We start from the raw sequence: 16,040 nt of genomic DNA on the forward strand, positions 1-16,040 counted from the left end.
CAGGGTTAGGGATATCTGGCCTTGTCACCTGGCCTGTGCCGAGAACAGGTAAGCTGGGTTCCTGCAGCGCAGCCCAGCCTAGCTCCTACCGAGGGAAAATGGAGATGCCCTGCCAGGGCTGCCTCCTCCCTGGGCCACACGCAGAGCAGAAAGGAACCTCAGGATCGCTGGGCCCAGCCTGCAACCACATGTAAGGCAGAGGCAAGGCTTCGGTCAAGGCCTGAGTTTCCTGACCTGGAGCCACTGCCTCCTCTCAAACGGCTCCATCAGAGTTTCTGCTGTGTCCGTTAGGGTAAGGCCGCGCTGGCTTCCTCCTGCCAGCCCAGGCTTTAGCCAAGTGGCCCCCCAGTGCCTCTGCAGGGCTCTTCCTCACCCAGCCCCACTTTCCAGGCATGTCTGCCAGAGGTTTCTAATGGGCTGGAGCTATAGATCTTGGCTGGAGTCTCTTCTCTTAATCCCAATAATTCCTCCTCCAACTTCTGGGGCTCCATACCCTGTGCACAAGGGGCTGTCCTGTCAAAAGATGTGCCTCTTACCTGTCCCACTGGCCAATGCAGGGGCCACAAGCATTGGCCAGGACAATGCCGCCCAGATCCCTCAAGATCTGTGCCTGCCAGGGAAAGAGGAAGACAGAATGTCAAGGGCAGGTAAGAGTCTGATGGGAAGGGGTGATTTGGTGGCTGCAGGATGAAGTGCTATACTGGAACCCCAGGGCAGCCACTGGGACCTGCACCAGCCCCGGCCCAACACACCTGTGGGCTTGTGCCACCTGGAGGCATTACTCAGCATGGAGTCAGGGAGATAGGCAGGGGGATATGGGCACTCACATAGCCGTCCCGCTCAATGGTGGCGCGGATCTGCTCGGAACCTGGAGTGATGGTGAACTGGGACTTGCACTTGAGGCCATGGGCCAGTGCCTGCTTGGCCACAGCTGCTGAGCGCCCCATATCTTCATAGCTTGAATTGGTGCAGCTACCAATTAGACCTGGTGCATTGTGGGTGGTGGGGTTAAGGGTCAGGAGGAGACTGTGAGCAGAGGTCTCCACCTGACCTCAAATTATCCAGACTTGGCCAAAAGAGTTCACCATCTGGGCTGGGCCAGAGACTTTTTAACAGAGACCAGTTGGAAGCAACAGAAATACCCAGCAATAAAGGACAGGCTACTCATTACTTGGCATGATTTGAAGAAAGACAGTGCAGTCATTGGCCATGACACTGAACACATTAGTACTATGACCCCTTTTACAGCAGTATCATGTACATGTGTAGGCGCGTCAGAGGGCTCATATGAACATATGAACAGCCATCCTTGATGGGCTGGTGCTGAGAGGAGATGCTAATTTTCTTCTTTTATACTTTCTAGCATTTTCTGGGTTTTAAAGATTGTTTTATAATTAGGGCGATAAGAGTTCTTTTTAAAGTCTATAAAAACTGAGTAACATCGCATTGTGTGTACAGTTTCTTTCTTTTTTTTTTTTTGAGACAGGGTCTTGCTCTGTCACCCAGGCTGGAGTGCAAGGGCGCAGTCACGGCTTACTTACTGCAGTCTCTAACTCCTGGGGCTCAAGCAACTCCTCCTGCCTCAATCTCCTGAGTAGCTGGGACCCACAGGTGAGTAACACCACACCTGGCTAATTAAAATATTTTTTTTTGTAGAGACGAAGTCTCAACCATGTTGCCACGGCTCGTCTTGAACTCCTGGGATCAAATGATCCTCCTGCCTCAGCCTCTCAAAATGTTGGGATTGGCCGGGCGCAATGGCTCATGCCTGTAATCCCAGAACTTTGAGAGGCCAAGGCAGGTGGATCACTTCAGGTCAGGAGTTCCAGACTAGCCTGGCCAACATGGTGAAACCCCATCTCTACTAAAAATACAAAAATTAGCCAGGAGTGGTAGCAGGCACCTGTAATCTCAGCTACACGAAAGGCTGAGGCAGGAGGATTGCTTAAACCTGGGAGGCAGAGGCTGCAGTGAGCCGAGATCACACCACCTGTACTCCAGCCTGGGTGACAGAGCAAGACTCTGTCTCAAAAAACAACAACAACAACAACAAAAAACCCACCACCACCAAAAAGTGTTGGGATTACAGGGGAAAGCCAATGCAACCAGCCAGGATAGTTTCTTTTATTAATTCAGTAATTTACTTTCCCTTTTTTTTTTTTTCCTTGAGACGGAGTCTTGCTCTGTCGCCCAGGCTGGAGTGCAGTGGCGCGATGTTGGCTCACTGCAAGCTCCACCTCCTGGGTTCACGCCATTCTCCTGCCTCAGCCTCCCCAGCAGCTGGGACTACAGGCACCCGCCAACATGCCTGGCTAATTTTTTGTATTTTTAGTAGAGATGGGGTTTCACCGTGTTAGCCAGGATGGTCTTGATTTCCTGACGTCATGATCCACCTGCCTCGGCCTCCCAAAGTGGTGGGATTACAGGCATGAGCCACCGCGCTCAGCGACAACTGTATTTTTTATTTATTTTTTTCACTGGTGATAGCAGCAATAGGCCCAACACCACCTTCAAGGTGTCAGTACGATCACGACTCCTGTTTAACACATGGGGACCCACACACTGACAGTGAAGAAGTTTGCTCAGGGTCACTCAGCTATTAGGTGGCAGAGCCAGGATTCAAGCCCAGGCCATCTGGCTCCAGGCTCCATGCGCTTCACAGCCACACTGTACCCAGCAGCAGCAGATGCCAGTGACTGGCATGCCAGGGTGTCTGCATGTGTAAAGCATGAAAAGTCACATGAAGCAGCAAGGGTGATGTAAAATGTAAAACAGAGAAATCTATGCACATAATACACAGAAACACAGCACACCTCTCCAAGAGCTCCTAAGAGCTTGCTCCTGGCTGGGGGTTGAGATTAGGAGTTTTAAAAATTCCTCTTGATTGTGAATATTCTCTACAATAAACATATTTTTCTTTTCTGCCAAAAAAAATAACTTTTCTTTTTTCTTTTTTTTTTTTGGAGACAGGCTCTGTTGCCTGAGTCTGGAGTTTTGAGTCTGGCTCTATTGCCCAGGCTGGAATGCAGTGGTACCATCTCGGCTCACTACAGCCTGGACCTCCAGGACTCAAGTGATCCTCCCACCTTTGCCTCCTGAGTACCTTGAACTATAGGCATGCGACTCCACACTGGGCCAATTTTCTTTCTTTCTTTCTTTTTTTTTTTTTTTTTAATACGGAGTCTCGCTCTGTTGCCCAGGCCGGAATGCAGTGGTACGATCTCAGCTCATTGCAAATTCTGCCTCCCAGGTTCAAGCGATTCTCCTGCCTCAGCCTCCCAAGTGGCTGGGACTACAGGTATGTGCCACCACCCCCAGCTAATTTTTTGCATTTTTAGTAGAGATGGGGTTTCACCGTGTTTTAGCCAGGATGCTGTCAATCTCCTGACCTCTTGATCCACCCGCCTCGGCCTCCCAAAGTGCTGGGATTACAGGTGTGAGCCACCGTGCCCGGCCAATTTTTGCATTTTCTTCTAAGAGACAGGGTTTTTCCATGTTGCCCAGGCTGGTCTTGAACTCCTAGACTCAAGTAATCCACCTGCCTTGGCCTCCCGAAATGCTGGGATTTCAAGCATGAGCCACTACCCCTGGCCGAAAAAATAATTTCTCAATACTAAACCCATCTCAGAAACTGCCCACCTTAGCAAGTGCCACACAGTAGGCATAGGTGATTGTCTACAGCTCTGGGCAGAGCCACTGGCCCTGAGACCTGCTAAACAGATGGGGTGGAGGGTGCTTACCCACTCGGATGTCCAGAGGCCATCCTTCCTTCTCTGCCACCTTGCCCACTTCTGCCACAGGGTGAGCCAGGTCAGGGGTGAAGGGCCCATTGATGTGTGGCTTCAGCTGAAGAAACAAACATGCAAGGAAAAGAGAGGAGGGAAGAAAGCTTGAAGCGGGGCCAGCCTCTTTCACTGCTTCACCACGTCCCCACAGAGAGGCCAACGACTTTCTCTTGACTGAAACCTCATCACAGGGAAGACCTGAGCAGTTGGGTCTGCACACACTCGTTCCTGGGCTCCCTCCAGCCCTGCAAGGCTGGGCTCAGCTCTGCTCTGCAGATAAAGGACCTGAAGCTCAGAAGTGACATGCTGTGCTCAAGGTCACACAGCTAGGAGACAGCAGAGGAATGGAATGAATCAAGGCTGTCGTCTTCCTAAGTTCATTATCTCCCATTCAATGTTGCTTTTGGAATCTTTTTTTTTTTGAGACGGAGTCTCACTCTGTCGCCCAGGCTGGAGTGCAGTGTGCGATCTCGGCTCACTGCAGCCTCTACCTCCCGGGTTTACACCATTCTCCTGCCTCAGCGTCCCGAGTAGCTGGGATTACAGGTGCCTGCCAGCACACCTGGCTAATTTTTTTTGTATTTTTTTTAGTAGAGACAGGGTTTCATCGTGTTTGCCAGGAGGGTCTCAATCTCCTGACCTCGTGGTCCACACACCTCGGCCTCCCAAAGTGCTGGGATTACAGGCGTGAGTCACCTTGCCTGGCCGCTTTTGAAATCTTATGACAAAAACGGACTTAAGGCCAGATGCTTTACATGTCATAATCATCAGTAAATGCGAGGCACTCAGCTGCGTGCCCAGCATGCAGTAAACCTCCATCAGTGTTAGTTACGTGAATTCATTCAATCCTCACGACTGTTGCAGGTTCCACATGTGATGGGGCAAGGGGCCCACAGAGGCCACATGTGTGACCGAGGCCACGAAACTTAAGTGGCAGAGCCGAGGTGTGAACTCCTGCAGACGGGATCCTCCGGCCTGCCCTTCCTCTGGCTCTGCAAACACGTGCTCTGATCTGTGGGTCTCAGGGTGCCTCTGAACTCAGAAAACAAAAACCCTTCAGGGTGAAACCTTGGCTTCTGCTAAAGCTGAGCTGGTGGCAAACTGACATTCGCTTCTGGTTCAGCAGCCAGAACTAGCTCTGCTCTCCCCGTGGCTGTGTCTCCCCCTCCCCACCCCTCACTCCAGCCTGCTTCAGGAAGCAGTTTGCAGGAACACTGGGCACCCAGGGACCCACGAGTCACTGAGGTGACTTGCTTTTTTTTTTTGAGACAGTGTCGCTCTGTCACCCAGGCTGGAGTGCAGTGGTGCGATCTCAGCTGACTGCAACCTCTGTGTCCCGGGTTCAAGTGATTCTCCTGCCTCAGCCTCCTGAATAGCTGGGATTACAGGCACATGGCACTACGCCCAGCTAATTTTTGTATTTTTTTTGTTTTTTAGTAGAGACAGGGTTTCACCATGTTGGACAGGCTGTTCTGGAACTGCTGACCTCAACTGACCCACGTGCCTTGGCCTCCCAAAGTGCTGGGATTACAGGTGTGAACCACCACCCAGCCCTCAGTATTTAGGCAGGACCCGCCATGCTCCCCCCTACTCTAAGAAACTTCTTGAACCCAATTGTCTCCTCACCTCACTGAGGTTAACTTCAATTAGTTGGTCATAATGGCAGCCAGGGTCAGGCACCAGGTGATCCTTGAATTCATCAGCTAGATTGGCAATGTCTGAAATCAACAAGGGACGGGGATGGAGCACGTGAAACAGAAACTGTTCTTGAGCGTTCACTCACCACCCACCTGAACACCTGCCACACACCAGGCCCTGGGCGCTGACTAGGCCAATGAAGAAAAGCAAGGCTGCTTGTCCCTGCCCTTACAGAGCTCACACCCTAGTGCAAGAGCTGTCAGGGACACGGTGACACAGAGGAGGAGCAGCAGCGAAGGTTCAGAGCCGGGGAGGGTGTCCTAGAAGTGAAGAGCTGGATTTTGAAGAAGCAGTCACTCATTAAGGAAAGGGAAGGGCCTTCCAAGGATTCCACGTGCTTACGGCTCTCCCCATGGGCCCTGGTCTCTGGCTCCTCGTTCACTCCCCCCACGCACCACCCTTCACAGGTGCCAGTGCCCTCTGAGCTCCAAAGAAGCCAAGCTAGAGCCTCAGGAAGTTGTCAGGGGAGGCTGGGAAGGTGGTTCTCCTTCCAGATGTTCCCGTTAGGTCAGGAATTATCAACAGAAGTGATCCCTGTCATTTCCGCAGCTTCCTGTAGTGGACAGCAGGGACCAGCCCCAGAAGGGCGGGCATTCAGCCACCTTCCAGGGAAAATGAAATTCCCATTCTGAGGTGGGGCTATCTTGAACTCAACTCAGACACCAGGCCCTTTAGAAGCTGGAGAGAGCTCCAGACACTCAGAAACATATCGCACCTCTTCAGGGCTTTCTCAGAGCCTCAGACGCCTGTCTGGAGACACTGGGTTAAGGGCCCCTGCCCTACAGGGAAAGGCGTAGCTCTGTCTTGGGGAGGAGCAGGCATGTGACTGTCCCACCCACACGGGCCTGCCCCCGTCAGCTCACCTGCCCGGCCAGTCTTGCTCAGGTACTTCTTCATCCGGTGGTTGTAAGGGAACACGGAAGTGGTGGCCCCAATTTCTGCGCCCATGTTGCAGATTGTCGCCATGCCTGTGGAGCAAAAGAGCTCTGGGCATTGGCTGGTGGTCAGGCCACGGTCCCATGCACCTGCTACACGGCCACCTGCATCTTCACACCAGGGAGCTGCATCACTTCTCCCCACTGAGAGAGATGTGGTGATAGCGGGCCGACTCATTCCTTGAGGCCCTGGGTAAAAACCTGGGCCAGTGAGGGGAGGCCATGGGGACCAGAGCTCAGGGCCCCAGCTCAGGACGGCTGCTGGGTAGAGTGAAGAGGACTCAGGTGAAGATTCAGCCCCCACACACTGAGCTACAAGTTTGGGGCCTGTCGCTCAATAGACCAAACAGACACCACGTACTGAAGGCTGACCTGGCCAGACACTGCCCAGTTGCTATTCTTTTTGGCAGGGGAGGAACTGGCTCAGAGAGATTCAAGGTCATGCCATAAAGCACATAAAGGAAGATGCTGGCATTCGGGTCTCGGTCTGTCTGCCTGGTGGCCCGCCCTCCTTCAGCCACACCATGCTGGAGACATTTTTCTGTGTCTCAAGTTTTCCAGTGATGGAGGCCGAGGCGGACGGATCACCTGAGGTCAGGAGTTTGAGACCAGCCTGGCCAACATGGTGAAACCCCGTCTCTTCTAAAAACAAAAAACAAACAACAACAACAACAAAAAAAAAAAAACAGGCTGGGCGAGGTGGCTCACATCTGTAATCCCAGCACTTTGGGAGGCCAAGGTGGGCAGATCACGAGGTCAAGAGATCGAGACCATCCTAGCCAACATGGTGAAACCTCGTCTCTACTAAAAATACAAAAATTAGCAGGGTGTGGCGGCATGCACCTGTAGTCCCAGCTACTTCGGAGGCTGAGGCAGGAGAATCGCTTGAACCTGGGAGGCGGAGGTTGCAGTGAGCCGAGATCGCGCCACTGCACTCCAGCCTGGTGACACAGCAAGACTCCGGCTCAAAACAAAACAAAACAATACAAAAAAATTAGCTGGGCATCATGGTACACGCCTGTAATCCCAGCTACTCAGGAGGCTGAGACTAGAGAATCGCTTGAACCCGGGAGGTAGAGATTGCAGTGAGCCGAGATTGTACCACTGCATTCCAGCCTGGGCGACAGAGTGAGACTCCGTCCCAAAAAACAAAAACAAAAACAAAACTGAAATGATACACACTGTCTGGACCACAAAGCGTCACAGAACTGGTGGGGCTCACAGGTACCCCAGCTGCTACCAGGCCCCCTGCCTCACGAGCCATTAGGACGGAGGTAGGGGCCTGTTACCAACTTCCCGGCTGAGCAGTCCCGTGGCGGGAGCGAGCCCACCACTGCAGGGGAACCAGAGTTCTGCAGGGCTGCCAGGGAGCCCAGGCAGGCAGCTGGGAAGTCTGGACTGTTGCAAGTCTCCCTGGATTTCTGAGGGCCAGGCATCAAGGCCAGGTCACCAGGACTGACAGGCAGGGAGCAGCCGGCTCCCACCTGGTCTTGGAGGCTGACAGGCACCAATCTCTAATCCAAGGGAGGTGTGTGAGGCTCAAACTTCAGCCAAGGGAGAATGTGGGCCTGCAGCTGCTTCATGAATGAAGCCCTGGCTCTGCCCATTCCCACCACTGCCTCTGTCCTCTCTGGACTCGTCTAGATCACCCAAGGTGGCCTAGTGCTATGGCCTGGGCCCAGTCGCAGAAGCTGACTTGGTTCCTAACTGTGTGTGGCCACAGGAAGTTACTGGCAGCCTTGACGGGGGTCTCAGTCTCTTCATCTGTTTAATGAGGGTGTGGACTAGACAATCTCTAATGCTGTCTCCAATTTTCCTTCTACCTCTGTCTATTCCAAGTCCCCAGACGGAAGAGACAGATTCTCAAGGGAAAGCCATTCATTGCTTCTACTCCCAACTGGGGACCCATGAGGCCCAGCACAGGGTAGGGGCCACATCGCCTGGCCGCCTTCCTCACCAGTGCAGGAGATGGAGTCTACACCAGGCCCGTGGTATTCCATGATTGCACCTGTGCCACCTTTCACCGTGAGGATGCCTGCCACCTTCAGGATCACATCTTTGGGTGAGGTCCAACCAGAAAGGGAGCCTGTCAGCTTCACGCCAATCACCTGGACAGGAGGGGGTGAGGCGGCTGTCAGAGGCCCTGTGTGCCTGTGCCAGCCACAAAGTCAGGATGGGCCCGATGCCATTCCCATTGCTGCTTACTGGTCTCTGCCTCCCTCCCAGAAGATTCGAGTTTGACTTGTTCCCTTTTTCCTCCTCGGTCCCATCGTCTCCTGTTCATCCCCACCAACCACCGCCCCGAATCCAGCCCAGAATGAGTCCCTCCCCACCCTCACCTTGGGACACTTCAGCTCCCAGGGGATCCCAGCCATGACATCCACAGCATCGGCACCCCCAACTCCAATGCAGATGCCCCCCAGGCCGCCACCATTGGGGGTGTGGGAGTCAGTGCCAATCAGAAGAACCCCAGGGTATGCATAGTTTTCCAGAATAATCTGAAAAATAATCCAAGATGTTAATATTTAGAAGCCCTCAGCCGAGAATGGAGATGGGGCCCAAAAGGGGTCTACAAAACGGCCCCATTGACCCTGGGCCTCCCGACCACGCCCAGCCACTCTCCCAGGATAGACTGGTGGAAGCAGCCCCGTTTAATCCAGATGGTCTCCAGGGTGGCCAAGAAGAGTCAGAGCCTTGGGAGACAGGTGGCCTGGGCTCTTGAGTAGCTCCGATAGTTCCTGCTATATGGCCTGGGCCTTTGAATGCTGCCCCATGCCTCAGTTTCCTCATTTGTAGCATAGTAACCAAACACCCACACCACCATGACCCCAGGATGTGACAAGAACCAGAGAAACTGTTCTGTGATGGGCCCAGGCCCGGCCTCATCCTGGGTGTGGAGAGTCCCCACCTGGCTTCTCATCGGGGTGAGCGATTCTTCCAGGAGCTGACTCCAGCCTCACAAGATCCCTGAGGAAGAAGTCCTGGGGCCCCAGTGGGTGCACAAAGCTATTAATTTTTCCTCAACTGCAAAGAATAGGTGATGCCTCGTCCACTTCAGCATCTGGAGGTGGCTCTGAGAACCCCTGTGACTTGCTCAAGGGACAACGCCACCCTGCCTCACCACCTGTCCCATATCACAGTACTCCCTTCACTGAGGCGCTCCTCCCAGCTGGGGGGAGCACTTCCCCCAAAACATTTGATAAGAAAGGCAGCAGAGGTATAGGGTCAACAAATGAGTGTGGCCCAGGCACCCAGGCACCTCTGAGGCACCAGCCCCCTGAAGCTGCAGGACACTGCCGGGCAAGCCCTGAGCCAGGCATCCTGTGCAGGGGTCTGAGGTCTGGCCCTACCATGTACTAGTTGTTGTGGGACCTTGGACAAGTCACTTCACCTCTCCGAGCTCAGCTTCCCTATCAAAAACTAGCTAACAATCGTGCTCACATCATTGCATCACTAATGACTGGATGAGATCCTGTCCATGAGGCATGGAATAGTGCCTGGGCGAGGCGACATTTTTATTTATTGTTTTGCAGCAAAAGCCTTCACCTGAGGTTCTGCCGCTCATCTGTCAGATGGAGTTAGTGCCCCACCCATGGATGTGGGGAAGAACACATAAGATGAGAGGTCTGAGAGGCTCTGTGAACTCTCAGGACCCACCAGTGCTCCCAGACATCTTACAGAAACCCCAGGGCCTCTGCCTCAGGCCAAGATCTGCCCAGCAGACTCTAAGGTGCAAAGGGTCTTGTCTCTTGGGGATGCAGAGGGAAGACCTGGCTGCGAAGAACTGCTGCTGCCATGTACAAGGATTTAAGACTAGTACATCCCTAAAGAGCCTCAAGGTTGTAAAAGCTGGATCCATGAAGGCTGGGCACACAGAATTCGGGGTGTCTACACGGTGTAGACACATGTGGTCCACATCCGAGGAGAGGTCAGGCAGACATGAGGACTGCAGAAAGTGTCACAATGACGCTGGCCGTGACAGTGAGCTCCCCAGTCTGTGGCTGGGAAGAAGGACTAATGCCTAGAACTACACCTGGAAATTCAGCCGTGCATCCACACAACACACATGTACATTAAGGACCTATTCTGTACTGACCTGGTCCCAAACCCAGAGCTAGAGAGGAATAAGTAAGCCACAGTCCCTGTCCCCACAGAGCACAAGATCCAGTGCAGAAAGCACTTGGCACATGCTGGGAACATAACGTGAAGAGATCCCACAGAGGATCCCACTGGAAGCCACTGTGCCAGGCACGGGAAGGGCCGGGGAGGCTCCACAGAGGAACCAGAAAGCTGTGATGTGGAGGAAGGTCTGCGGGCCAAGCAGGGCCAGAGCACTCCTCGGAGGGAAAGGGGTTCAGGTTTGGGTTGGACCTAGTGGACTGAGGCTGCTGATGACGTGACATCAAGGCGGGAAGAAAAGTAAAGCTGCAAAGTACTCCCATGGCCCCTGGGCATTTTCTTTTTAAAGAAACAAACACATGAGGCTGTACACTTAGCCAGCCGGTGGCAGGTGTGAGCTGCCATCACTCACGGTTCCAAACTTTGGCCCAGGAGCTGCCATAAAGGTCTGGCATTTGTACTGAGGTAGAAAGGGAGACACCTGCATTGCAGCGCCCTTCCTAACAGAAAGCCAAGGCTGGGTCCGCCTGACTCCCTAACCCTGCTGCAGAGAAGGGCTTTCTAGTCCCCACAGGCCGCTGCGAATGGCCATTCCCAGGTAGCCCCTTCCTGGCAAGAGTGACGGTTGGGTAGGGCAGAGGAGTGATCCCCTGCTGGCTCTGGTTTCAGAGCAGGGCAGTGCTGGGGGCCCATGCGGGGTCAGATTACAGCCTGCTCAGCACACCCTGAGGAGGCCCGGACAGTGAGGTCTGCGATGAGGTGGGGGGAAGGGTCACTTTGCAAAGGTGCGAAGAGGCAGGTTTCATACATACAGGGTGGATGTAAATGAACACAAACCAGGTCAGTGGTCTTTAACAGTGCCCTTGGAAGAAAGGGAAGCACCTACCTCCCCAGGATATACATGTTCACACTTGCACTTCCAGAGATGAAACTGTCCACCAAAAGAAGACCCGGCCGGGCGCGGTGGCTCAAGCCTGTAATCCCAGCACTTTGGGAGGCCGAGACGGGCGGATCACGAGTTCAGGAGATCGAGACCATCCTGGCTAACACGGTGAAACCCCGTCTCTACTAAAATACAAAAAAAAATTAGCCGGGCGAGGTGGCGGGTGCCTGTAGTCCCAGCTACTCGGGAGGCTGAGGCAGGAGAATGGCGTGAACCCGGGAGGCGGGGCTTGCAGTGAGCTGAGATCCGGCCACTGCACTCCAGCCTGGGTGACAGAGCCAGACTCCATCTCAAAAAAAAAAAAAAAAAAGAAGACCCATCCTTGGGACACCTCAGAAGAGTCCCTGGCTGACATGGCCACATGACCTATGGTACCTCCACTCTACAGAACACCATGAAGGAGCCAAAACGAATCCGAGGAGAGCACCACGTGCAGAAGCAGAAAGGGCTCTGGGGGTGAGGAAGGTGGCAGAGCAGCACGGTGGCACGGGGCACTTGCTCCAGGCCAGCCCTCCTGCCCACAGGTCCTGGCTCCACAGTTGGCCAGCTAGCTGTCCCTCTGTGCCTCAGCTGCCTCCTCTGTAGGGTGTGGATAGTAAAAGCACCTACCTCACAGGGCATGGCGAATATCTTTCTTTCAAGTGCTCAGCCTAGTACCTGACACACAGTATGGGTTCATCAAATGTCAGCGATGCATGCCACAAGGGGTGACACTTGTGAAAAAAAACAAAATAATACCATGTTCTGTATGAGAGTTTACGGGAATAGAGATGCTTGAATACACGCCCAGAAGACAATGTGGAAAGAAACATGTCGCACTTAACATGCTGGTTACCTGGGTGGTTAGGAGGGATTATTTTAACTTCTCACCCAGAAAATGAGAACGTATAATGACATAATGAAAATCAGTTTCAAAACAAAGGAGGAAGACCATAAGAGCTGATGGAGATGTCATCCAGTTCCCCTCAGCCCCGCTGGGCCTCGAGCCCCCTGCCCCCATAGGCCTGGAACATACTCTCTGGCTTGGGCTCTTGGGACGGCAGGCTGAGCCCAGCTTTACCTGGTGAATGATTCCAGATCCAGGCTTCCAGAAGCCCACGCCATATTTGGCACCTGCAGTTGCCAGGAAATTATAAACTTCCTGGTTGATGTCCTATTGAGACAAATCAATAATCGGGTGTTAGCAACATGGTTTGTGTCCACGTGACCCTCACCAAGCCCTCCCCACCCCACTAGCCTCCCCCTTCTGACTGAAATGCTGGCACTGGAGACAGGCCCTCTCTTAGAGACCTTCTAAAAATAATTTCAAAGAGCTTGGATGTTGGCCCAGTTTCCACTAGCAGTGCCAGAGAGAAAGACAGGGGAGCAGAGATGGAGCCCCAGTTCTGTGACACCTGGCCAGGGTGGTGGGTCTGGAACAAGTCCCTGCCCTAGTCTGGGTCTCAGTTTCCTTATCTGGAGAAGGGACTGGTCTAAATAATTGCCAAGAGTCCCTGTGGCACTCAAGTCCCCAGCCGAGGCCAACAGTGCAGAGGCAGGCCCTGGCCTAGGCGCAGTGGCCGGGCATGGTGGCTTACGCCTGTAATCCCAACACTTTGGGAGGCTGAGGCAGGTAGATCACTTGAGGTCAGGAGTTCATGACCAGCCTGGGCAACATGGCAAAACCCTCTCTCTACTAAAAATACAAAAATTAGCCAGGCGTGATAGCGCACACCTGTAATTCCAATTACTCGGGAGGCTGAGGCATGAGAATTGGTTGAACCTGGGAGACAAAGGGTGCAGTAAGCCAAGATCGTGCCATTGCATTCCAGCCTAGGAGACAGCGAGACTCTGTCTCAAAAAATAAAAATAAAAATAAAATAAATAAAAATTAGCTGTGCACCTGTGGTCCCAGCTACCTGGGGGCCAAGGCAGGAGGATCACTTGAGCCCAGGAGTTCAAGGCTGCAATGAGCTGAGATTGCACCATTATACTCCCGCCTGAGTGACAGGGCAAAACCTTGTCTCAAAAAAACAAAACAGGCCTGGTGCGGTGGCTCATGCCTGTAATCCCAGCACACTGGGAGGCCGAGGCGGGCAGATCACGAGGTTAGGAGATCGAGACCATCCTGGCTAACACAGTGAAACCCCGTCTCTACTAAAAAATACAAAAAACTAGCTGGGCGTAGTGGCGGGTGCCTGTAGTCCCAGCTACTCGGGAGGCTGAGGCAGGAGAATAACATCAACCTGGGAGGCGGAGCTTGCAGTGAGCCGGGATCTCGCCACTGCACTCCAGCCTGGGCGACAGAGCGAGACTCGTCTCACAAACAAAACAAACCAAAACAAACCCCCCCGAGGCTTTTTTTGAAATAACTTGCTGGAGATCCCAGACGTAGGCAACACCTGAGCGAGCCCCCTGGACTGGGGTCCGGCTGTCAGAAGTGCTGAATTCTTGCTAATGTGTTTGATGGGCCCAAATGGAAGGCTGTCGAATGGACCACTGTTGTGAAAAGGAGGTTTCAGCAAAAGGAAATGATGACACGGGCTGTAGCCATCCCGCCTGTAATCCGAAGGAAGCTTCCTTGGGGGACAGGGAAGGGCCCACTGCACGGTAGATGTGAGGCCAGGATTTATCTGGAAGACATGGGAGGTCCCTGGACAAGTGAGACTGACCCCAGTGACAAAAGGGTGGGACTCTAGTGGACTCTACTGAGCCTCAAAGGGGGAACTAGGAAATGGGACCTGCCAGCCTCTGGCATGGGAGAGCCATGCTTCTGAGAAGGGACCCCAGCCAGCGCCCTCAGACCCTTGACAAGATACACTCAAACCACACACCCCTTCACTGAAACTCCAGACCAGTGTGCGTCCTCTGAAAGCCCACTGGGCTCCCCCAGATAAGAGAATGGCAAAGAACGTGGGTTTCCAGAGCAGTCTCTTTCCAATTAATAATTAATACACCGGCTTTTTCATTTACAAATCAGTCACTTATGAAACTGGTATCCAGGACAGAAGGCTGTGGTTGTGTCTGGGCACATGTGCCTATACGTCTGTGTTGAGTGTGAGGAAGGGGTGTGGGAGGACCCCAGACTGGTGCCAGAGTCTCGGCCTGGACTCAGCCTGGATCCCTCTCTGATTCTGTTACCTTAAACAGGTCACTGCCTCTCTGAGCCCTAGCCAGAGGAACACTTTACAAATACATGTAAAGATGACCATATTCTAGGCCAGGCGTGGTGGCTCACACCTGTAATCCCAGCACTCTGGGAGGCTGAGGTGGGTGGATCACCTGATGTCAGGAGTTTGAAACCAGCCTGGCCAACATGGTGAAACCCTGTCTCTACTAAAAATATGAAAATTAGCTGGGTATGGTGGTGGGTGCCTGTAATTCCAGCTACTCGGGAAGCTAAGGCATGAGAATCGCTTGAACCCAGGAGGCAGAGGTTATAGTGAGCTGAGACTGCAGCGAGCCGAGATTGCGTCACTGCACTCCAGCCTGGGGGTAGAGCAAGAAGACTCTGTTTCAAAAAAAAGAGACCATACTCTTTCCCTGCTTAAACCGTTCTAGGACTCTGAGGATGGTGACCACAGCCCTTCTCAGAGCCCTCAAGTCCCTGGCTGCCCCTGCCCACCTCACACCACCCGCTCTTCCAAACGCAGAGAGCTCCAGCACTACAGTCTCCCTCTCACTGCCACAAAAGCATCAAGTTCCTTCCTGCCCCAGGGCCTTTGCAAATGCTGTTCTTTCTAGCATGTTCTTGCTCCAGTCAACGCAACTCATATGTTCAGTCCTCAGGTTATCTGTCACATCCTCAAAGAAGCTATCTCTTTCCCCCAACATCTAAATTAGACCTCTTTTTTTTTTTTTTTGAGGCGGAGTCTCGCTCTGTCACCCAGGCTGGAGTGCAATGGCCGGATCTCAGCTCACTGCAAGCTCCGCCTGCCGGGTTTACGCCATTCTCCTGCCTCAGCCTCCCGAGTAGCTGGGACTACAGGCGCCTGCCACCTCGCCCGGCTAGGTTTTTTTTTGTATTTTTTAGTAGAGACGGGGTTTCACCGTGTTAACCAGGATGGTCTCGATCTCCTGACCTCATGATCCGCCCGTCTCGGCCTCCCAAAGTGCTGGGATTACAGGCTTGAGCCACCGCGCCCGGCCTAGACCTCTTTTTTACACTGACCAAGTCCTGCACTTTCTCTTCCTAACACACACCCAGATCTGCAGTTACCTACCTCGGCCACTGTTTAGCATCCACCCCTCCAAGCAGATCCCTGAAGGCAGGGCCCCTGCCTGACTTGAACACACTGAACCTCAGTACCTAGCCCAGTGCCTGGCACACATGAAGAATGTTCAATTTGTTGAATGCATGAGGGAATGAGCTCTGAATCCTATGACCGTGAATCTCATCTCCAGAAGGTTGACTCTGAGCCCATAAAGCAAGCAGAGGGCCAGCCCCTGAAGGCAGTGGCCCTGCTGTGGGCAGCTGTCCCCAGGGCTGAAGAGGACCCACGTTCCTGGCCATGTGCAGCTCCCGGCACTGTGGGAGCTCCTGTAACATTACCCCCACCAGTGTTGCTGCTAATGTGGAAA

The 16,040-nt window shown here is 53.3% G+C and overlaps 1 protein-coding gene across 2 annotated transcripts in view; it reads right to left on the minus strand.

The window, feature by feature from the left end:
- Positions 1-16,040, minus strand: part of ACO2 (aconitase 2) — a 61,348-nt gene that overhangs the window by 5,205 nt on the left and 40,103 nt on the right. For both annotated transcript variants that reach the window (XM_025398701.1, XM_025398702.1), the window contains 8 exons: positions 12,541-12,633; positions 8,758-8,916; positions 8,376-8,526; positions 6,347-6,451; positions 5,412-5,503; positions 3,741-3,846; positions 828-985; positions 537-610 (listed from right to left, as the gene is read on the minus strand). In XM_025398701.1, coding sequence (XP_025254486.1) covers positions 537-610; positions 828-985; positions 3,741-3,846; positions 5,412-5,503; positions 6,347-6,451; positions 8,376-8,526; positions 8,758-8,916; positions 12,541-12,633 — 938 coding nt within the window. The remainder of the gene's footprint in view (positions 1-536; positions 611-827; positions 986-3,740; positions 3,847-5,411; positions 5,504-6,346; positions 6,452-8,375; positions 8,527-8,757; positions 8,917-12,540; positions 12,634-16,040) is intronic.

The sequence above is a fragment of the Theropithecus gelada genome, chromosome 10 (assembly GCF_003255815.1).
Source record: "Theropithecus gelada isolate Dixy chromosome 10, Tgel_1.0, whole genome shotgun sequence".
Lineage (NCBI taxonomy): Eukaryota > Metazoa > Chordata > Mammalia > Primates > Cercopithecidae > Theropithecus > Theropithecus gelada.